Source organism: Polypterus senegalus, unplaced genomic scaffold, assembly GCF_016835505.1.
Source record: "Polypterus senegalus isolate Bchr_013 unplaced genomic scaffold, ASM1683550v1 scaffold_3824, whole genome shotgun sequence".
Classification (NCBI taxonomy): Eukaryota; Metazoa; Chordata; class Cladistia; order Polypteriformes; family Polypteridae; genus Polypterus; species Polypterus senegalus.
In genome coordinates this window covers 2281-25000 of record NW_024379392.1, presented here as the reverse complement: position 1 = coordinate 25000, position 22720 = coordinate 2281, and the positions used below count along the sequence as shown (strand labels likewise).

The 22720-nt window shown below is 47.7% G+C and overlaps 2 protein-coding genes across 5 annotated transcripts; one reads left to right on the top strand and one right to left on the bottom strand.

Moving 5' to 3' along the window:
* Window positions 1-6: 6 nt before the first annotated feature.
* On the top strand, window positions 7-7832 carry LOC120519891 (TBC1 domain family member 10B-like). Its single transcript, XM_039742648.1, has 2 exons — window positions 7-64; window positions 3653-7832. The coding sequence occupies exons 1-2, from the start codon at window positions 38-40 to the stop codon at window positions 4523-4525; spliced, it is 900 nt and encodes a 299-aa protein (XP_039598582.1). The 5' UTR covers window positions 7-37; the 3' UTR covers window positions 4526-7832.
* A 3341-nt stretch (window positions 7833-11173) lies between these two features.
* Window positions 11174-15766, bottom strand: LOC120519892 (nicotinate-nucleotide pyrophosphorylase [carboxylating]-like). Of its 4 annotated transcripts, none has more exons than XM_039742652.1 (4): window positions 15341-15408; window positions 12145-12726; window positions 11934-12065; window positions 11174-11858 (listed from the first exon to the last, which is right to left on the bottom strand). In XM_039742652.1, the coding sequence occupies exons 2-4, from the start codon at window positions 12709-12711 to the stop codon at window positions 11553-11555; spliced, it is 1005 nt and encodes a 334-aa protein (XP_039598586.1). In that variant the 5' UTR covers window positions 12712-12726; window positions 15341-15408; the 3' UTR covers window positions 11174-11552. The 4 variants fall into 4 exon arrangements, with proteins under 4 accessions (XP_039598586.1, XP_039598585.1, XP_039598584.1 ...); XM_039742651.1 differs by having other exon boundaries at window positions 15256-15343; XM_039742650.1 differs by lacking the exon at window positions 15341-15408 and adding an exon at window positions 15471-15766 and having other exon boundaries at window positions 11175-11858.
* Window positions 15767-22720: the final 6954 nt, after the last annotated feature.

The window sequence follows — 22720 nt, the reverse complement described above, 5'->3', positions numbered from 1 at the left end:
GACCATGGAGAAGCTGCGCAACATTCCCCCGGATTACATGCGAGAGGAGCTGCTGGTGCACGAGGTGAGCCTAGAGGGCGCCACACACACAAGCCTGATTCCAGTAGTGCACTCTCGTCAAGGGTCAGGATTTTGAGTCCATATCCCACCATGCATGGGGTGACGCTAGTCACAGTGCATAAAGTGAGGCTAATGGGAACACAGCACTGTTGAGTTCAGGTTGTACAGTGGACATGTAATGCCAGGCCATTTTAAAAGTAACTGCGCTTACTGTGTGTAGACAACCCACAAGGCACCTGTGCTAAGGAAAGGATTCAACTGCACAGTTCTGGGATGCAGGGGTATTAGCAAATCATAGGTCAACATGGGATCAGACAGGGAGGGTCATGTTTCACAAGTATGAGGCGGCAACAGAAGCATATGATAAGGGGGGCATAGTTTACCAAAGGTACCACGTGAAAGGTCAATGATCAAACTAAAAGAAACGAGTTCAAGGTGTGGTGTGGCTCAAACACAAGAAGCAAAAGATTAGGACGAAGTGATTGTTTTGTCGTGGTGGGCTCCTAGGGTGGCCCCTTTATACTCTTTATTACGTAGACTGTAACAACATGCCTCAAACTCCTGCTACTGCCCTCCTAATAAGTACACTGTCTTTTATATCTGTGACCTCGGGCAACAAGACGGAGTACCAGAACATGCTGGAGAGAGAGTTTCAAATGTGTGTATTAGATAATAAGCCCAGAACTGAAGCAAAATACAAGTGAGAGTGTTGGTTAAAATCATACAACTTAATAATAGGCTACTAGGTTGGCTCTCTGTTGACTGGTTTCAGGTCCGGCTTGGTCTTTACACCCGCTTGGGCTTTGAATGGAGTGTCAGAAACAGGAAGTGTGGCCTGTCTAAATACGATGGCCACTGAGAGAGAGAGAGACTCGTCGGGGTAGAAGAATGCAGACAGAAAGAGAGAGATGGCCTGCAGCATGAAGACCTCCTTGTATTGTGGCTCTTTTGCCCCTGACTTACCAATAAAACAGCTGAGACACAATCTCCCAAAGCCCCCCTACCCAGTTCAGCCATGTTGGCATTTTCTCCAGTTTCAAGGGATGCACCAAAGTAGTTTCAAACAAACCAGAAAGAAAGGAAAGGATATATACAGGTAATTAAGTCGATAACTGGCCCATGATCACTGATGGTACTCTTCTGAGGAGCTTACTTTCCTTTGAAAATTAGATTTTATTTCACATTATATTCCCTGCCTGTTTAAACTATTTTGTAAAATAGTGTTGTTAGACATTAATAACAAAATGGGTATTAACTTGTATGCTAGGTCAGTATTTCCAAAACTCTGTCCTGGTGACCCACTGTGGCTGCAGGTTTTTGTTTTGCTGTTTTGGAGTCAATGGAGAAATAACAAAACTAAGTTTGGCACATTTTTATTAAAATATACTAAGCACTTATAAGGGGATGTTTCAACTTTTTTTTAACAATTTTCACCCTGATTTTCATTCTACTTTTCTAGGTGTTCTAGTTGTTTAATTTATTATCTACTAATTATTGGGTCTGACGGTAAAGCTATTGAAGCCTTTCATCATTCAGTGTTCTTTAGCTGGCTGTCAGCTCTGTTTGTTTTAATTATCATTATTAGGAGACAATGAAGGGTGCAAACTGCACAAAACAATAGGACAAGCGTTTAAAGAGGAGGGTTAGGAGCAGGCGGTGATGCGGCGCACCCACCACATGACAAACTAACTCGGGATCCCAGATTAAGAGCCGAGTGCAGCCATGCGACGGGTGACACCTCCGCACCACAATAGTTCAGGTGGAATGGAAGAGTGGGAGATTTTTTATGGTGGCTGGAGTGGTTTTTCCCTGCAGGTTGGAGGGCCAGATAGAGATTGACATCATAGCCAGGGCGGAGCATTTGCATGGCCTTGATCAAGGGTCCAACATAGTAGAGTCACTTTTGACGATTTTACGGGCTTCGAACCGGCAACCTTCCAATTGCCAGCACAGATCCCTAGCCTCAGATCCACCACTGTGCCCCTAAGCGTTTACAACAACAGCAGCCTCTGTCTCGGATTAGCGTGAATACATCACTCCTGCAAGTGAACTCTGATTATTGGCATGATGAGAGAAGTCACAAAATCAACCGGAATGTTCAAGCAAATTATAGACAAAAAAATATGATCTAAATCCGTGAAGTAGTTCTCTCGTTCGTTAACTAAGCGTTGTTAAGGTTACGCCCCGAGGCAGACACGTGAATGAGGAAGGCCCCGCGGCCTGATGAGTCTCTCTCGGATTCGCGTTAATAAATCGGTACCGCAAGCGAGCTCTGATACTTGGCGCAATGAGAATGTCGCAAAATCAACGGAATGTCTAAATCTGTGAAGTAAAACTATACGAAATTTCGTACTTGGACCACGAAATCTTTAAAACCATTTCTTAGCGAGCACCTATGGGCAAAGGGTTACCTACACTCCAAATTTCTAGTCCCAAGTCCCCATGGTTCGGGAGATTTTGTGATTAGTGAGTCAGTGGTATTTGGAGATATATATATATATATATATATATATATATATATATATATATATATATATATATATATATATATATATATATAATATACACTCACCTAAGCTTTTTCCTGGATGTTCTCCCATCCAAGTACTCCCTGTGGTATGGCTTCTGGCTGGTTTGCACTTAGGTGGAAAGGCAGATCATCAAGTATTAGATAAACTCTTACAGATTACAGTATACAGGCAGATTTGCGGCTGATTAAATTTATGTAGTGAAAAGTCGAGCAAAATGACCCCTTTTATTGGCTAACTAAAAAGATTACAATATGCAAGCTTTCGAGGCAACTCGGGCCCCTTCTTCAGGTAAAAAGGTGTCATTTTGCTTGACTTTTCACTACATTCATAATGGCTAACACGGTACAACACCCCAGTAAGTAATTAAGTAATGTAAAGTGTTAACATGCAGTATGTAGGAAGGAGAAATGTTAGATCTGAATACACAATGGGAGGTCTTAAACTTGAAAGCACATCCCATAAGAAGGACCAAGGAGTCGTAATGGACTCGTCAAGGACGACAACGTACTGAAGCAGTCAAGAAGGCTGATTGGCCGTCCGGTTGTATATCGCGATGTGTGGAGTCCAAGCCAAAGGCAGGTTATGCTTATAACACGCCTGGTGGGCCTCAGCTGGAGTCCTGTGTACTGTCATGGTCTCCATATTACAACAAAAGACATAGCAGTGGTGGGGAAAGTCCAGAGAAGAGCGAGTAGATTGATCAGAAGACTGCAGGGGATGAGTTATGAGGAAACATTGAATGAGTCGAATGTTTTCACTTTATGTCAATGGAAATTAAGAAGTGATTTGATTGACGTCTTTCAAATTATACAGGGATGCTCGTTGGGCTAAATGGCCTGTTCTGGTAAGAGTTGTTCTAATGGCGCTGCACACTTATACCCGTATCCCCCAATTTACACGAGGCCTTTGGCTCTTTGAAATTTGTCCCTTCGGGTAGTTGCACGTGGAAGGTTGTATCCGACAATGCACCCACAATCCGTTTCCTGTCCTGGGTCGTTATTTAAACTGAACTTGCAGCGTGCAAGCTTTTCAACTCATCGCCTTCTCCTCTCTTCTCCTAGGTCATCTCCCTGACGGTGACAGAGTCCGTGATTGAGCGGGAGAGGGTGGTCCAGGAGAAAAAGTGGCTAGAGTCTCGGGGCGAATTCCAGCTCAAACGTTCACGACGTCTGCACGGAGCACACGCCATCTTTGAAGAGCGGCAAAGGTCAGGGAGTCTTGGGGGCTACCCACTGCGGACCAGTTCCAGCATGCTCAGTCTACCGGGGCTCCGGCGCTCTAAAGAGGATCACTGGAAGCAGAAGAGCGAGCCGTATGGCAGCCTCCGGGGAATCAGTGGTACCGTGTCTCCCTCACACTCTGTGAGTAACCTGACTGTCATCCCCTCGGCGTTCTCTTCTTCCCCACCAAAGGTCTCCCAAAATCCCACCCCAAGCCCCCAGGTTGTTTCAGAAGGGCTGCGGCCTTCCCTTCCCTCGCCTATGGCTAACAATGCGCCGCTGGTCGGCTCTCTGCCAGCCGATGGGGTGCAGAATACCACCAAGAAGTCCAAGGAGGAGCGCAAGAAGGAAAAGGAGAGGGAGAAGCAGAGAGAGAAGGAGGAGAAGGAGCGGGAGAAGATGGAGAAGGAGCGAGAGAAAAAGCTAGCCAAGGAGAGAGCCAAAGAGGAGGCCAAAGAGAAGAAGAAGCAGCAGGAGCGACGACCTTCAGCTAAGAAGAAAGACAAAGAGAAGGACAAGGAGAAAGAAAAAATGGAGAATGGAGCCTCGTCCTCCTCGGCACCCAGCTCCAGCGCTTTACCTACAGGAGCGATTAGCAAAGAAGACCCTGAGAAGGGCGTTCGTGACACTTCTACCGGGGTACACCCCTCTGCACCTGAGAAGGCAGAACGAGCACAGGCTGCTTCAAGCACCGTGAAGGAAGCCTACCTTTGATCTGGATAAGCGGGGAAGAGAGTGAGACGGGGTGGGCAGTGAGTGGTGCTGGTTCGTAATGACCCACTGCATGGCTGGAGGGCGATATAGCCTTGGACGTCTTATCCTTCCCCTCCCGGCTGCACAGCAAAGGAAATGTGGGGATGGAACAGACGTATTCCACCTCTTTGGGTTCACATCTCCACATGGCTACTTGGCTGTGGAGAGCCTGGTGTTATAGGAAGATGTAGGGGGAAGGACTTGTGTCGGGTGTAAGTCTCCCAGACAGCTGCTACGGGAATTGCAGCCTTCCCGCAAATAACTTTTTGGAATTAGGCTTACAGCTCCCTCAGAACACAAAACACCAAGATCCAGGGGTATCCCCTTTGAACAACAGAGAGCACAAGCTTCCCGAGCAGATCTCCATTTTGGATACGATTTTTATCCTCCTCTTATTTTGTGCCGTAGAAAATCTGAAGTTTGTTGCCTGTTGTCTCCCACTCCACGAGGGATTTCGCTGCTTCCTACAAACACCCCCCCATCACTACTGACCTTAAAACCTTAAATTTCAATCAGAATCTCCTTCCAGCCGGCGTAAGCCGCGTCAACCTGGGGAGCTCCAGTTTTTGCACAACCGTTTACGAGTGTGAGCCCTGGAATCGGAGACTCCGGAGGATCTCTTAATTGGATTCTTAAACATCTCAACAGGTGTGATTCCTTCAGGGAACTAAACGACTCCAAGAAGCGATTCCCAATGTTCTTCAGACCTACCGTAGGGAGTCTAATCAGACTCTCATCATTCCCAATAGTTTTGTGTGATGCCGGGAGCAATTCCTTGTGCACCTTATCTGGGCTTTTTCCGTGCTGAAAGTTGCCACTGCATCGAGTGACATGGGGAAGCAATCCCTACTTGATTTTGAGCTCGCACTGTCACCCCGAGTTCATTCACAATGCTGCGTCTAATCCCAGGAACCTCGATTTGCCAAGGAATTGTGTGACATTCCAAACCGGTTGCTTGCCCAATTCCAGATGTCGTCATCGTCTTCTTCCTCCTTATTATCCTTGGAACCTATTGAATCAGCTTTCTCACCCAGATGGGGATGTGTGGACCTGCTCTGTCACAAAACCTGCTGAACTAGGAGGTCCGGAACGTGGCCACTCTGCCCACTTCCTTTGGATGCCCTTGGTCTTCCCCACCCCAGCATTCTCACTCTCTCCCCGATGACGGCTCTCCTTCTGCCATGTGACCAGGACAGACTAGAGACATGCGTTCCAATATCGGACAAATGGGCGGCAGCCACAGCACATTTTTGACTTGTGAGAAAATTTTCCAAAAACTTTTGGGGGACAAATAAAAATAATGTGAACTACTGGTGTGAACTAAGCACGAAAACCACAAAAACTGGATCAGAGATGTAAAAACGCTGGGACTGAACTGGATTTGGACTGACGCACCCGGAGAGCAGTGCTTTCTTGAGCTCAGAAGGGGTTGGGGTGGGCGTGAGACCGACCACTCTGGGGTGGGGGCGGGGGTTGGGGGTTGAGGGTACTGGCTGGCTTAAATTGAACTGGGGGGGTATGAGAGAGTGCCGCTGAATTTGGGGAGGTGGTGGCCCCGCTGAAACTGGATTTGCCAATCTTAACCGCACCCCGCCTCCAAAATCCGATAGGGTATTTTAATGACAAGGCACCTCATGCCCCCTTAACCTCAAGGGTCCCAAATTCCAGGCACCCAAAACAGGGTCTTCCAGTTTTTGCTGAAAACCCAGAATTCTGGGGGTTTGATTGGGGGGGTGGATGTGGGGGGAGTTGTTCAGTATTTAAAAAGCAGAACTGCGAGATTTGTTTGTTTTATTGTTTAAAAGTTAATTTAATATTTTTTGGGGGGGGGGGCGTTCCACCCTTTCAATCAGTCATGCCACCGTTTGGCATATTGGAAAATTCGAACTCTGCTCGAAAATGGGAAGAACTTTCAAGGGGGGTAACCCCCCCCGTCCCGTTAAGAGCGACACCAGTTTGTGTTTACAGAGTTACACACTTTAAAGTGGCGTCTTTTGGAAACTTTTTTTTTTTTTTTTTTACTTGCACTCCTAAGCGATGGGTTCTCGCAAAGTTTTAACAGTTACCAGCGGACCCTAACTGGTTTTGGGGGGATTGTATAGGAGGGGTGCGTGAATTCCATCACATCCCCGACCTCGTGCAGGGCCAAATATCGAGAGAGAGTCGGCCTTGCAAAGTGGTGTGGAATAAAGAAGAGCTGCACGCCCCCTAGTGGCAGCCTGTGAGAAGCTCGTGCCCACCGTGCATGCTTTCTGTTCTCTGGACAGGACTTGTGCCCCTGGGGTTCAATGCCAAAAACATTTCTCAGGTATCCTATCCTCCCTTTTAAACATATCTCCTTGACGAATGCAAATAAAAAAAAAAAAACTCAAAAGGTAAAGTTTCCACCCCACCTAACCATAGGAACCCGAGGACTGTGGATGCTGCGTCATTTATCCTGTTTGGTGCACCCCCTGCAGGCAGGAGACAGTAGGGTATCATTTTGGGGGTTTTTTTTTTTTTGGTTTTTATTTTATTTTTCTTACAAGGTGGGGCTCTTGCAAGGGACTGCACCCTCTGTCCAAATGTATAAAGTGTGTAATTAATATTAACTAAAAGTGCACTGCGTTTATGGAGGAAGGAGGGGCTGCTACATATGCAAAATAGATCATGAATATTAACTAGCCCTCTAGTTTCGTGAGAGGGGGGTGGTGCTTCATGGGTATATGCAAACTTGATCGTTCTAAACAGAGCACTCCTGTGGGGGTACATGTCAGAGAATGCAGAGGCGCCCCCCCCACCATTCTAATTGATAACTGCACAGTTTACACAGAACGACTCGCCCACCCACACACCCACCCTCCCTAAGGTGTGGGCGTGGGCTCAGAACAAGGAGGGGCTTTTACTTACTTAATTATGTGTGTGTTGAAATGATGGATCAGTGTGATCGCCAAAAATAAAAGAAGAGGTGTGTTAGAGCGCCACCATCTGTTAATAATATGTCATGACAACAAAAAAACTAATATATACATGTTATATATAAATATATATAAATATGAAGCCTTCTGTATATTACTATTAATAATGTCCGCCTTTTTTTTTTTTTCTTCTTAACACCCGCAAACCCTTCCAGTTAGCATTGCAAGGGGTAAATTTAGGGGAACCCCTGCAAAGAGACCCCCTTCAGTTTACAAAAATGCATTCCATGTGTTGAAGCAAAGAGACTTTGGTTTTGTTGTTTTATTAATAATTATGACCAGAAGAAATATATTAACAGTGTTGATTCTTATTTGTGTGTTGTGAGTTTTGTGGTCGGTCGGTCCAAATCCAACTTGATTGGCTGTTGGGGTTCACTTCCTTGGGGGGCGATCGGACTGCTTGTGGTCCAAGCTGGTCCAGTGGGGTGAAAGCCAAAGCTGGCATCTTCACTTCCAGTATCTCATTGTGGTCAAAGAGAGGAGAGATGTTGAGAAGGTCGGCTCCAACTTATCTGTGCCCATGGTGGTCTGGTCCACTCTCCTTGACTAAAATTAAATTTAGGACATCCGTGACTGGTCTGGTCAGGTCAATCCTAAACCAACACTACCGCCCCGTTGGAGGTGTCTGTGGGGTCCACCCTCTAACCCCTTACTGTTTAGAGTGGCTTTTCTGGTCAGTCCTGCTGGTCATACTGACCCATCTCTTTGTGTCCCCTAATATCCCCATTAAGCTTTGAACAGGGCGTTGTGGCCTGCCTGTGTCAGAGGTCCAGTGGTGCTCATGTCTTGGACATTGGGGTTAGATAAGCAGCTGACTGGTCCAACTACATGAGGCCACCAGTAAATGGGACTAGTCAGCTCAACGCCAACCCTAGTATCTCCACATCCAATATCTCATTGTGGTCAAAGAGAGAAGACGTGTTGAGAAGATGTCAAGTCGGACCTACTCCTGCCCATGGTGGTCTGGTCCACTTCCTTTCCTGTATGACTGGTTGCCCTCAGTTTAAATGTAATGTCTTGTCAGCTCAGCTCAATCCTAAACCAACGCTAGCACCCAGTTGGAGATGTCTGTGGAGTCCACCATCTACCTCCTTACTGCACACCGGTCAGATTAAACCAAATGTTATGTTTTGTGTTGGTTGACCCTTGTGTCCAGTTCATTAACTAAAAGACAGCTAAGGAGTCCTGTCCTCTCCATTAACCTTTGGACAGAGCAGTGTGAGAGGTCCAGTGGTGGCATCATGCCTTGGACATTGGGGTCAGGTAAGTAGTGGACTTGTCAAAATTTGTGAGGCCACCAGAAAATGGGACTGGTCAGCTCAAAGCCAAAGCTGGCATCTTCACATTCAGTATCTCACTGTGGTCAAAGAGAGAAGACGTGTTGAGAAGGTCAGATCTAACTTGTCTCCATCCATGGTGGTCTGGTCCACTCCCTTTTCTTTGTGTTTTGACCAAAATTAAATTTGGGATATCCATGTCTGGTCTGGTCAGGTCAATGCTAAACTAACACTACTGCCCACTTCGAGGTGTCTGTGGGGTCCACCCTCTACCCCCTTACTGTTTAAAGTGTCACATTGGTGGCCCTCCTAAGACCACCCTCTACCTCGAGTGTCACATTGGTGGTGGCCCTTGTGACAGGTAAAGCTTGCTTTTCTGGTCAGTCCTGCTGCTCTCACGCTGTGTCCAATTCAGACCCCGAGGCCACTCGAGAGGTTTGCCTGTTTGGCCGGCCGGACCTTCTCATGGGTGGTCACGCCTGCTTTTCTGGTCAGTCCTGCTGGCCGGCCGGAGAGACCTCTCTGCTTGTATCTGCTACTTTCTGTGGTCCATGTTTAGCAAGATGAAGGCCACGCTTCCGGTCAGTCTTGCTGCTCATGCCGTGTCCGGCAGCTGGAGAGGCCTGGTCTGCTTAGCCTCTTTAGAGGGGGGTGACCTGCCTGTGGCGGAGATCAAAACAGGTCAAATCAGATCTTCCCCAGGGTCCAGTGTGCTCATTGCCTGGACATTGGGGGTCAGGTAAGCAGTCGTTTGGTCCAGCTGAGGCCACCAGCAAGAGGAAGTGGCCAGCCTGTGTGACCAGCCCTGCTGCCCTTTCGGAGTGCAATTCAGATTTCAATGGCAGCAGGAGAGGCCTGTCCACTTGTACCCCCAAATCCTCATCAGCCATTGGGTAGAGCAGCGGCCGTCCTTTGGGGGTGAGAGGGTAAATCTCCGTTCCTCCCTCATGAAGAAGACCCTGCGCTACTTAAACTCCAACACACTGTGGATGGAGTCTGACTGACTGCTGCCAATGCAAACCAAGCTTTCACTCCGGTGGGCCAGGTGCCCCCTCCTGAGGGACGTGGACGTGTGCCTTCTCCAAGTTCACAAAATGCTCCTATGGACCCTCCACAATTGTACGGTGACAGTAAAGCGCTGCTCCAGTGTCCCACTGCCATAACAATCCCCCTAGAGCTACAGTGCGGCCGGTAACGGGACCCTGGCACAGATCTTCCCAGGAGGGAGGGGGGTGTCTGAGGAGTGTGACCCCCTCCCAAGTTGCCGTGGACCACAGATGGTGGCTTTAGAGCCCAGTCAGTTGGCTCTGTCCTCCATTGAGATCATCAGCCTTAACATTTGTGGTCAGTCCTGGTGTTCATGTCATGTCCAGCAGCTGTGGGGGGGCCCGTCTTGTTTATTTCCTGAAATCCCTGCTAACCTTCAGCCTGAGCGTAGACCACCTCAATGGGAGAAGTCAAAGAGGGGCCAGTGGTGTCACCTACAGTAAGTATGGGTTGGGCTAAACTAAGCGAGACCACCAAAAAAAAAAAAAACAAAGCCAAAACCAGTAGACCCTCATCTGGTATCTCAGCGAGGTCCGCGAGAAGACAAGTTTGAAAGGGCAGGTGGGACCCATCACTGCTCAGGGTGGTCTAGCCCACTTCCTTTCACTTATGTCTTCTGACTTTAAAGGGAATCAGTGTCTGGTGTGGACAGGTCAGTCCTAAACTGGAACTGCTGCCCAGTTAGAGATGTCTGTCTGGTCCATCCTCTATACAGGTCAGGTTGGGGGGCATGCACGGGGACAGAGTGTTGCCGCACCCACCACATGACGAAACAGTTGGCAACCCCCCAGGCAAACACGCAGTCCAGCAACACCCATCTATCTGTTGCAGCCAGGTGTCACATGGGCGTCCCCTTAGCCTCACCAATGAGGGTCCTTCGCACTGGAGGGTAATGGCGGCACGTGGGCATGGAGCCGTAACTGACGCTCCCTCGCAATGCAGGTCATGTGACTCATTTGACACAAAGTCACACCAGCGGTGCCCAAGGACCCTCCAGAGAGACCCAGGAGTCCAGTCTTTATCTCGGGTCACTGGACAGCATCCATGTCTCACAATGACTCTAAAGTCCTTATGCTGAGATTTCTCGGGGGGACACACACCCCACATGGCCCCCCATGCTCTCCCAACCCGTCTACTGACTTTATAGGAGACATGAATGCCACTGCTGCGATCACTAAACCCCTCGACGAGGTCGACACTCTCCACTGCTGTGGTGCCCAAGTGGTCATTAAAGGCCTGGATCTCGGGACCCTCGCTCAGTCTCTTGAGAGCCCCCATTCTGTATTACTGGTTAGCTTAAACTGAAAGGGGATGTCAGGTGAGCTCCCATGGGAGGCTCTGGTCAACCCTATGAACGCTGGCTGCTCACCCACCTGACCGTACCCCTCCATCTCTCGTTCTCCGGTCAGTACTCGCGTAGCTAGAGATGCCCTAGCAGTCTGATAGATAAAGTCCATCCGCCCTACGACATCCCCCCAGTATCTCCAAGATGAGAACTTTCAGTCAAGCATTGTAACAACGTTAGGCCAAAGGTGAAGAGACCACCATGATGGATGGGCTTCACCATTTGGGCACAGGGAGCCAGCCACTGAAAAGCTACACATTTTTATTGCCACACAAGATTCAGGTTTGGTCACTTCGGGATTGGGGGGGTGTGCTGTGCATTCGGGGGCTCTGCCCCCCACGCCCCCCAGTGCAATGTTGAGCTCAGAATGCAAAGTCTCTCCGGGCAGCCGGGGGGCCAGAAGGCACAGTGGTGATGCCATGGTCGTCCACGGTGCCACAAGGGACCCCATTTTCCCGGCGGGCAGTGCCACTGTGGCTCCTCTGGGGGCACTGGATCTTCAGCGAGAAGTCGACCACCGGGCAGCCCTGGGTGATGCAGCCGAGGGAGATGATGTCCACCGAAGGGGAGAAGAAGGCCGAGAGCGTCTCGGGAGTGATCCCTCCACTCGCCTCGATCAGTACGGAGGGGAAGTCCTGCTTGAGGGTCCGGGCCACCGTGTGCAGCGTCTGAGACACAAATAATACGGGGGGGTGAGTGGCCAGCCAGGTGGACCTTTTCACTTCTCTAGGATGGTGGCTTACCTGTGGGGTGAAGTTGTCCAGCATGACTATGTCGGCACCGGCCCGTGCCGCCTCTCGCCCCTCGTCCTCCGAGCGACATTCCACTTCGATCTTGGATGAGAAGCCGCACACCTGGCGCACGTCCTGGACGGCCTAGAGAGACAGCAGATAAGATGAGAGTGGCGATGCCCAAAGGCACAGGGAGGAAAATGGGGGCACCAACCTCACCTACCTGTGCAATGCCACCACAGGCCCACACGTGGTTGTCCTTCAGCATCACCAGGCTGCTCAGGTCACAGCGGTGTGTGGCCACCCCCCCGACTAACATGGCATATTTCTCCACTAGACGGAAGCCAGGTGTCGTTTTGCGTGTGCCCGCCACGCTGCCTTTCCATGCTGCCTTCCTGGCCACGCTCGCCAGCTGCCGACCCCGGGTGGCGATCCCCGAAGCTCTGGCCAGGCAATTAAGGGCCGACCGCTCACCCAGGAGGATGTTACGGGCTGGCCCGTGGACTACGGCCACCCTGGTCACCTGCTCCGGCCCCAGCTCGGCCCCCTCTGGGTACAACCAGTCCACCTGGCAACCCAGCACTCCAAACACAGCATTGAAAAAGGGCACCCCTGCCAGCACGCTGCCAGGCTCCTTACACAGAAGGGTGGCCGTCTGCGGCCCTGCCCCCACGCACATTCCAGCGGGGTCAAAGTGCGTGACATCTTCGGCCAGCCAGTCCTGGGCCAAGCGAGTCAAGGTGGTGGGGGGCAGGAGATGCGCCAGGTCCAGGCCGCTGGGGGTGGACATGTCCAGGGGTGGGCACTGAAGGAAAAAAAAAAATAAAGAAGGCATGGAAGTTAATAAATGACCGTCATTTATAAGCCAGAAATAAATCATTGACATGGTGGAAATCAAAGAAGACAACGTCAGCGGGTTTGGGGGCAAATCTATAACTAAACTGATTAGAAAATCTAAATAAATGGGGGGGGCTGCCCTGCATTGATTACAGCAGAACAAGCAAACACTCCACATGACGCACTCTCATATAGCGCCTTACATCACTGGCAGCTCACATTTAGCACTTTCTGTGCCACTCTCCTTAACTGGACGTGTCCTCTGCTGGGGGCGCCCAAGAAATCCGGCTAGCGTTGCGTATCGTGATTATTCAGTTGCTGACCAAAGCTAAAATAAAGCAAGTAAGGCTTCCGAGTCTTAAAAAAAAAAGAGAGTTGAGTGAAGAAGAAAAGAAAATGTGGCTTAGCAGCTAAGGGTTTGGGGTTCAAATCCCACTACTGACACCAAGTGGCCACGAGTCAGTCGCTTCACCTACCTGTGCTTCAATGAAAAACAAAAAGAAATCTCTCAAGGGTGGCACAGCGGTAAAGACGCTGGCACACAGCAAGGACGCCGGGGTTCACGTTCCAGATACCTACTGCATGGAGTTTGCATGTTCTCTCCATGGCTGCACGAGTTTCCTGCTAAATAGTCCAAAAACATGCAAGCTAGGTGGACTGGCACCCTGATCCGGTCTCAAGCCCTACGATTGCTAGGAAAGGCTGCGGCTTCCCTGTGCCCCCCACTCAGGATAAAGCAGGTTTACAAGACATGTGGACGGATCTCTGAAATGCGTTATTAAGTTGTTTTGTATAAAAGCGTCAGCCAAATAAGTGAACGGAAATGTGATTCATTATCAGTAGTAAGCGGCAGGTATTGAGCAATGGAGTGAAAACCTGCAGCCGTCCAGGATCGGAGTTCGACACTCGCCGCCCCCCATGGCATCGCTCTGAGGAGCCACTTTGGTGCCTTTGTTTTTAAAGCTGTAGTTCACATAAAATGCATGAGCACTGCTTAATGGCACCCTGTCCAAGGTTGGTGCTCACCATGTGCTGGCTACAAACTGAATGGATAGATGAGAGAGAGATAGATAGATAGATAGATAGATAGATAGATAGATAGATAGATAGATAGATAGATAGATAGATAGATATGAAAGGCACTATATGATAGATAGATAGATAGATAGACCTTTATAGGAGTTCAATTAAGTAATACACAGAAATAAGATGTAACTTGTCAGCTGTGTTATCTACAACAGGTATGAAAGGCACTTAGCTACCCCAGGAACAAACACCGGGCACAAGGGGGCAATTTGGAGTTACCAATTAACCCAATACATTTCAGGGCTGTGGGAGGAAACCCATGAAACAGGTTAGTTTTAGCTTGCCTAGTTGATAGATAGACAAACATATAGATAATGAAAGGCACTATATAATAGATATTGAACATATCTTAACAGTTGGACTGTCAATTTGGACTAAGACGGAGAAACACGACTTACTCAGCCAGGATGGTTTGTGATCCTTACAGCAGGATAAAAGAATAATGGATGGACTGGGCAAGTTTGCAAAACTAGAACAGTTCATCCCTTCCTATTAGAGGTGGCAGCGCCCCTCTGGACTAGTCCGATTTTGGACACACATAGTGTTGCGTGGAATTTGGGTTTCAGGAGAGCAGCCTTGTCTGAGTCATTGGGTGCTGCTGAGAGAGGATGCCCCTGCTTTCTTCATGATCTGTACGTGTTTCCGTCATGCATTGCTGTAGCCTCAGAAGTACTCCCAGGTTCAACGTAAAAAAGGCAACTCATTTCACTCAGAGAGTTAGAGTCGGGAGGCAGGGGACAACACTCATCCGGAGGAGTGGAAGGACAGGGAAGGGCTGAACATTATCTTTACTTGTTTTGTTGTTTGTAATGGTATTGTATTTAATAAAAAGAACTGATGAACCTGGAGATGTCTTTGATGTGATTGTGTGAAAACTTTGGGGCTCAGTGACGCCCCCGCCTTGTCACATTAGATATGAAAGACACCATAAAATAGATATTTTAGCGTAGTTGGTAGGATTATACATACATACATACATATATATATATATACATATATATATATATATATATATATATATATATATATATATATATACACACACACACACACATATGAAAGGCACTATATAATAGATAAGATTTTTTAAGACTTTTGTGAATTCCCGGCCGTTCGTATTTTACCTGCTAATACATATTCCAGAAATGTTCTTTCTTGCCAGCTAATTAACATTTGCTCGCACGTCGTGGCTATCAAAGAAAGGGACGATGGAGCGATAGACGGAACTTTAGCCGACTTCACTTGTCCATCTCTCATTACACGGCGCCTTAGAAGCGAATCGTCTTCCCGGCTCTTCTCGGATTAAGCACAAGCTGACATCCTCTCGGATATTACGGGGCGCAGGTCGCCGCAGTCCGCACGCTGACGAGTTCATGAACACCTGATTTATATTTTACTTCCCAACTCCCACCTGTGCAGGTTGCAACACGAAATCACTCCTCCGGTCGACAGCCAAGTGGCCGAGTTTCTGCTACGCTAACCACCCACTCACTCACCACCACCACCACCACCAGCAGCTGCAGCCTTCACCGGCTAGTAAGCGTGTCGAGGGCGGGTGTAGTTTACTTTTCCTGCCCCTATCAAATCAGATTTTTTTTTAATCAGATAAAATGAAAGTCGCGTTACCTTCTCGCAGAACTGCCTTGTGTCGCGGGCGCGACTTCGTCCTCTCTGACGAAACTTTACCGCTGGCACCAAAACTTTGGCCCGAATTCAAAACTCTTCAGCGGCGGCTGGCCGAATGAGCGCCTGCTCCGGAAGATCGCTTGGACTCTTAAGGGGATGGGGGTGGGTGTCAGGACACTGAGGAATCCGGTGGGGGGTGGTCGCTGGAAGTTAACGCTGGAGTGGAATGGGAATAAGAGACTCGGGGGCGCGAATGGTCGCGAAGACCGAATCCTTGTCTCTGATTTGATAAAGCGGCTCGGGTCCAACTCGGCGTGTCACAGCGCGTCTAATGACACCTTATGGAGGCTTGAAAGGTGTGTCGCCAAAGCACAGTCGCTTTTGACTTTGACTGCTCGTGGGATGTATTGTTATTCTGAGAGGTTCTTCATTATGCCATTATGGTCGCTAATACATAAAAGTGTAAGAGCGAAAATGCTACATTTTGTTTAATTCTGCATTCTGTTCTTAGGTGGCTCGCAGGGTAGCACGGCGGTGGTCACCTCCACTGTTTTATTCATCCAGCGCATGTTTGTTGCCTTAGACATTGGAGGCGAGGATTGAACATTTTGAACAAAATCCACCTTAACAAAAGGATAAATGATTGTGCATCTGTGTGCTCATCATCTGGTTGCTATATGACTTTGTCATTCTAACAGGCACATCACAAACATGAACACTGCTTTTATGAATCTCATACCAAGTGGCATATAACAGAGATATATGCATTGCGTGTGTCATTCCAACAGATGGCACATCCCAAACATTTGTCTTAATGCGTTTTATTACTACAAATGCTTGTGATGCGCCATCTGTTGGAATGACACACGCAATGCATTTTTATTAGTACATTCATTACAAAATACATTCCCATAGATGGTGCACTGCAAATGTTAACGCTGAGGTCAACATTGATTACTCGGACAGGTAGCACAATTAATTAAATAAATCCACAAATAAATAAAAGTACTATGAAATGTGGCAATCAATAACAATAGCATGAAATGTGTAGGGTGGCACGGTGGCGCAGTGGGTAGCACTGCTGCCTTGCAGTTAGGAGACCCTTGTTCACTTCCTGGGTCCTCCCTGTGTGGGTTTCCTCCCACAGTCCAAAGACATGCAGGTTAGGTGCATTGGAGATTCTAAATTGTCCTTAGTATGTGCTTGGTGTGTGGGTGTGTGTGTGCCCTGCGGTGGGCTGGCGCCCTGCCCGGGGATTGTTTCCTGCCTTGTGCTCTGTGTTGGCTGGGATTGGCTCCAGCAGACCCCCGTGACTCTGTAGTTAGGATATAGCGGGTTGGAAAATGGATGGATGGATGAAATGTGTAAACATAATTAAATGTATCATGAAATACATATATATATATTTCATTAAACATTTAATTTTATATATATATATAAAAAAAATTTATTTAAAATGATGTAATTATTTCTTCATTTATTTATTTCAGTGACAGCACAATGATACATTGCATTTGTCATTCCATCAGATGGCACATCCCAAACATTTGTCTTAATGCGTTTTATTACTACAAATGCTTGTGATGCACCATCTGTTGGAATGACAAATGCAATACATTTTATTAGTACATTCATTACAAAATACATTCCCATAGATGGTGCGCTGCAAATGTTAACGCTGAGGTCAACATTGATTACTCAGACATATAGCACAGCTAATTAAATAAATCTGCAAAATAAATAAAAGTACTATGAAATGTGGCAATAAATAACAATAGTATGAAATGTGTATGCATAATTAAATGTGTCATGAAATACACAAATGCCAGATTATGTCATTATTTCTTCATTTCTTTATTTCAGTGACAGCACATGCAGTATGAAATAAGCCCAGAAAAGAAAACTGTCACCGTCACTCGTCAAAGGTAAGAGGGCGGGCTCTAGTGAGTACTGTGTTTTGATTGGTGGCCATACACTCTTAAGAAATGCTGAAGTGTCTCCAGTAAATGTGACAGCTGATGGCCAAAACGTATCGCCACTCTGTCAGTGATTCACCAATCAAAACACAGAACTCTTTAGAGCCCGCCTTCTCAACTCTGGCGAGTGGCAGTTTTCCTCTTCTTGCTTTTTTCACACTGCGAGTGGCGCCACTGAAATAAATCAAGGAAGAAATCATAAGATGAATACGCAAAGAAGTAAGCACCGAAAATATAGACTTGGTGACACATTTAATTATTTATTGTCACATTTCACATCACTAACCTTAACCCTAATTGCATATTTATTTATTAAATGAAGTCATTTTTATCTAAAGTATTCCTCCATAGTGATCAGGAGGCAAGGTGCAGTGTGTTGAGTCACCATACCACTTGAAGTCACGCCAGTGATGATGATGATGATGATCAACACACACACACACACAGCTGCATTCTCAAAAACACCTAATCCAAGATATTTTCACGGTGGGGGGGTCTAGATCCTTCTAGAACACACACACACACAATCCAGCCTGGCCATGGAAACACAGAGAGCTTGAAGACTGCCACCCTGCCAAGCCCCCCATCCTTGGCACCGATATGATCATGCCAACGTAACTTGGTCAGTTCAGGGTCAGGGGGGTTTGATACCCTCGTACCCCAGTAGAAGTGGGCACAAGTACAATAAACGGCCCACAGATGCGTTCCCCTGGACATGGCTCTTCAGCAGATCTTTGCTGGTTCTGTGGTTCCTCGTAGGGCCGATTGTTTGACAAGAAGCCATTTCATCTCGGGAAGGGTCCTTTGCACATAAAATTGGGCATTTTGAGGGTTTTTAGAAGTTCCCTGACATGAGGGCAAAACAGAACGTAGGCGGCTGGGCACATGACAGAATGTCCAGGAACATCACACCTGAACGTCGTGTTCCTTTACCAAAGTCCGTCTACAGACCCCCCCACTAAGTGGGTTGTTTGCTTTCTGCTCTGGAAGTGGTTTTGTTTTTTTGACCTTTCTTCTTGTTTTCTTCTTGCCAAGTGTTTTTGATCCACCGTCTGACATCTTCCCTGTTTTTTTTACTATTTGCACTCGTCAGATTTGGCTGCTTATCTTGGCTTCCATCCTCCATTTAACCCACCAGGCCTGTCTTTGGACTTTACCTTTGTCTGGTGCGTTTAGAAATGTTTGACCAACGGCCATATTGATTTAACAGAGCAGCCTTTTGCTACGGTTTAAGAGGCGCTCTCGTGATCCGCTGGTTAAGTCGTCCATTACGATCCCATAATGGTGTTCAATCTTCACCCACCAGACACTTGACTGAGGAACTTGTGGAGGTGCGTTTGACTTCAACGCCATCGATCTTCCATAGGCCTGCTTTCTTTACAACCATTTCGCGCCGCCTCAGTCTGTTAAAGAAACGTTTACATTTGGCGGCCTGAGTGACCACCAAATTCTTTCAGTTGTCACACAAACGCACGATTAGGGAGCGGCCATCCAGTGCAAAGGTGAGTGGTAGAGGGTTGGTTATGTGCGCCGATGTCTCTTTCTCTTTGCCGACAGAATTAAAGAAGAAAAATAAGAAGGCACTTACCTTATGTCCAGGTCCACAAAATGGCTGCAACACCACCACACGCAACTTCTGTGATGTCACTTCCAGTTCCTGCACAGTGATGTCAGTTCCGGCGCAGTCTAAATGATGTCACTTCTTGCCGTCATTGATGGCATCACTATTTCCATGGCTACCATGATGATGTTACTTCTGGCCATCTCTGATGACATCACTCTTTCAGGGGGATACCATGATGACATCACTTCCAGTGCTATCATGATGGCGTCACTTCCGGCCATCTCTGATGACATCACTCTTTGGGCGCTACCATAATGATAGATAGATAGATAGATAGATAGATAGATAGATAGATAGATAGATAGATACTTTATTAATCCCAATTGGAAATTCCCATACTCCAGCAGCAGCATACTGATAATAACAATATTAAATTAAAGAGTGATAACAATGCAGGTATAACAGACAATAACTTTGTATAATGTTAATGTTTACCCCCCCGAGTCTCATAGTGTGGGGTCTCCTCAGTCTGTCAGTGGAGCAGGATGGTTACAGCAGTCTGTCGCTGAAGCTGCTCCTCTGTCTGGAGATGATCCTGTTCAGTGGATGCCGTGGATTCTCCATGATTGACAGGAACCTGCTCAGCGCCCGTCGCTCTGCCACAGATGTCAAACTGCCCAGCTCCGCACCTACAATCCTACAATAGAGCCTGCCTTCCTCACCAGTTTGTCCAGGCGTGAGGTGTTCCTCTTCTTTATGCTGCCTCCCCAGCACACCACCGTGTAGAAGAGAGCACTCGCCACAACCGTCTGGTAGAACATCTGCAGCATCTTATTGCAGATGTTGAAGGACGCCAGCCTTCTAATGAAGTATAGTCGTATCTGTCCTCTCTTGCACAGATCATCAGTATTGGCAGTCCAGTCCAGTTTATCATCCAGCTGCACTCCCAGGTATTTATAGGTCCGGCCACTCCACCACATCATTTCCTGCTTGTCATTTCCTTCCTCCATTTTGTATATAAACGCCTTGAACTAACTGTACAATGTCTTCTGTGATTGATTTTTGATTCATTTGACCGCATGTCTTCATCTTTGTCCATCGGACAATATTCAGAGTTGTACCCCAACTCTTTTTTTTTTAAGAGTGATTATTTATCACACAATATTTTTATATTCTTTTTTCATGCCTGCCCATGAATTACTTATGATGACCAAACCATCCGCAGAAGCCAGTGTCGTAATGGAGATTGGGCTTAAGGAGTTGTCTCGCCCGCCTCTCTCTCTCTCTCCAACTTATCAAGCAGGGGGTCTATAGCAATGTTAAATAATAGGAAGGAGAGAGCATCCTCTTATGTGACCCCTCTTTTGATTGGGATTTCCTCAGAAGGCCCTTTGGAATTCTCCACCAGGTACAAAAGTCTTTATGCCTCCTTCATAACTGAGCAGCAAGTGTTTGAATGTTGCTTTGTTAGCACAGCCTGGCGTGAGCTGAACGTCTATCTGCATCGGGTGTGTGTGTGTTTGTGTGAGTGTTTGTGTGAGTGTGTGTATGTGCGTGTGTCCTCAATGGCCACAGTGTTATGTACTTGAGAGTCCCAAAGAACTTAAGTCCCATACAGTTCCAAAAAATGCACACTAATGGGGGAAACTCCAGGTAGCAACACCGAGGGTCACATAGAATCTTTATAAACTGTGAGCCACCAGGGGGCGACACACACAGGCAGGACTCGGCGTCATCACCACCCCCGGTGTATTTACAGTTTAAAGCACACAATCACCAGCCCAGCACACCCATACGCAGCCCCTCTTAGCGCCAGTTCATCCGCCTCCACTCCTCCTCAGCAAGCTTTGTCTTCTTCCTCCCGACTCTGCCCCTCGGAGAAGTGTCTGCTGGCCCCTTACAGTTTCTAGCCCACCCGGAAGTGCACCAGGTATCTGATGATGTGTTTCCGGGTCTCCAAGGCTCAGCAGTAATTTTAGCACCCCTGGCAGTCCCCGTGGATCCACCACCAGGAACTGCCAATGCCCTTTAAATCCGGAGGGTCTCCCGCAGTTCCTGGTGGTTCATTGTGAACGCACTTTGGGAGTTTTTGGTGAGTTCTTGTGATTTTTCTATGGTTTGGTAATCAGTGGGAGTCTCACCTTTGTGTTTGTCGAATTACTGGATTACTGGTTTGGGACTTTGTCCGCATTGTAAACACCAGACTTTAAGAGGTGACGTTATTAAAATGTTGAAAATTATGAAAGAATGAATAAGAAAACATAAGAAATTTGACAAACGAGAGGAGACCATTCAGTCCATCCAGCCTGTTTGTTTAGCTCATTGCTAAGCTGTCCCCAATATCTCATCCAGATCCTTCTTAAAAGTGCTCCAGGTTTCTGCTTCAACTCCACGCCTCGGTGGTTTATTCCGGAGTCCCACAGCTCCAAGGTTCCACCCAATGTACTTCCCTGTAATTTCCAGTCATGTCCTCGAGTATGTGATCCACCTTTAAACTTGAAACAATGTTGCAGGATCTTCATCATCAATGCCTTTGAGGATTTTAAATACCTGCTGTGACAGGCGCCTGGCGTCCATGCCCAGTTGGGACGCGCCTGCACACTGTATTCAGGGGGAGCAGCCCTGGACAGTGCAATACCTCCCCCTGGACGCTAGATGGCCGCCCCCCGGCGCTGGTGTAGTGCCTCGGTTTCCCACAGGGCTCCCTGGGAATTGAAGTTGGGGGCAGCCCTGTTGGGTCCCGCAGGTACCGCCAGGGGGTGCTGTGTTTGGGACCCCTGAGCCCGTGTGGGCAATAGATTCATCACACCTGGACGTGCCGCCGGATCTTGCTGATCAAACACCTGGAGCACTTCCAGGTGACCTATAAATGGGAGCCAGAGTCGGGTGGAGGAGGATAAGGTTGCTAGGGAGGAGTGGTGGTGCCAAGGAAGAGAAGAGTGTTTGTGCTGTACTGGTGTTTGGCACTGTGTTGTGGCTGGGGGGATTACGGGGAAGACGTGCCCTCCAGCTGAAGAGAAATAAAAGTCTGTTTATTTTACACGTGCCTCCCGTGTCCAGTCTGTGTCGGGTCAGGCGCTATATAGTGCCTTTTACACTGGATTAGGTCCCCACATTGTCTAGTACAGTAGATCCCAGTGGTTACGTTAAAATAAATTCTGCAACAAGGACATTAGAACTCTCTGGACGAGAACAGGCCATTCAACCCAATAAAGCCTGCCAGTCCTGTCCACTTGTTTCTTCCAAAATAACATCAAGTCGAGTTCTGAAAGTCCCCAACGTCTTACTGTCCACCACACTTACTTGGTCGCCTATTCCAAGTGTCTCTCGTTCATTGTGTAAAGAAAAACTTTCTAAAGTTTGTGAGAAATTTCCCCTTCACAAGTTTCCAACTGTGTCCCCGTGTTCCCGATGAACTCATTTTAAAGTCACCGTCTCGATCCACTGGACTAATTCCCTTCATGACTTTAAACACTTCTGTCAGGTCTCCTCTTCATCTCTGTGAAGGCTCAGCTCTTTCAATCTTACCTCATAACTCATCCCCTGTAGCCCTGAATCAGCTGATTCGCTCTTCTCTGGACCTTCTTTAGTGCTGTTATGTCTTTATGGAGACCCAAACTTCACCCAGGACTCCAGATGAGGCCTCATCAGTGTGTTATAAAGCCTGAGCAGAACCTCCTGTGACTTGTACTCCACACATCAAGGCGCTA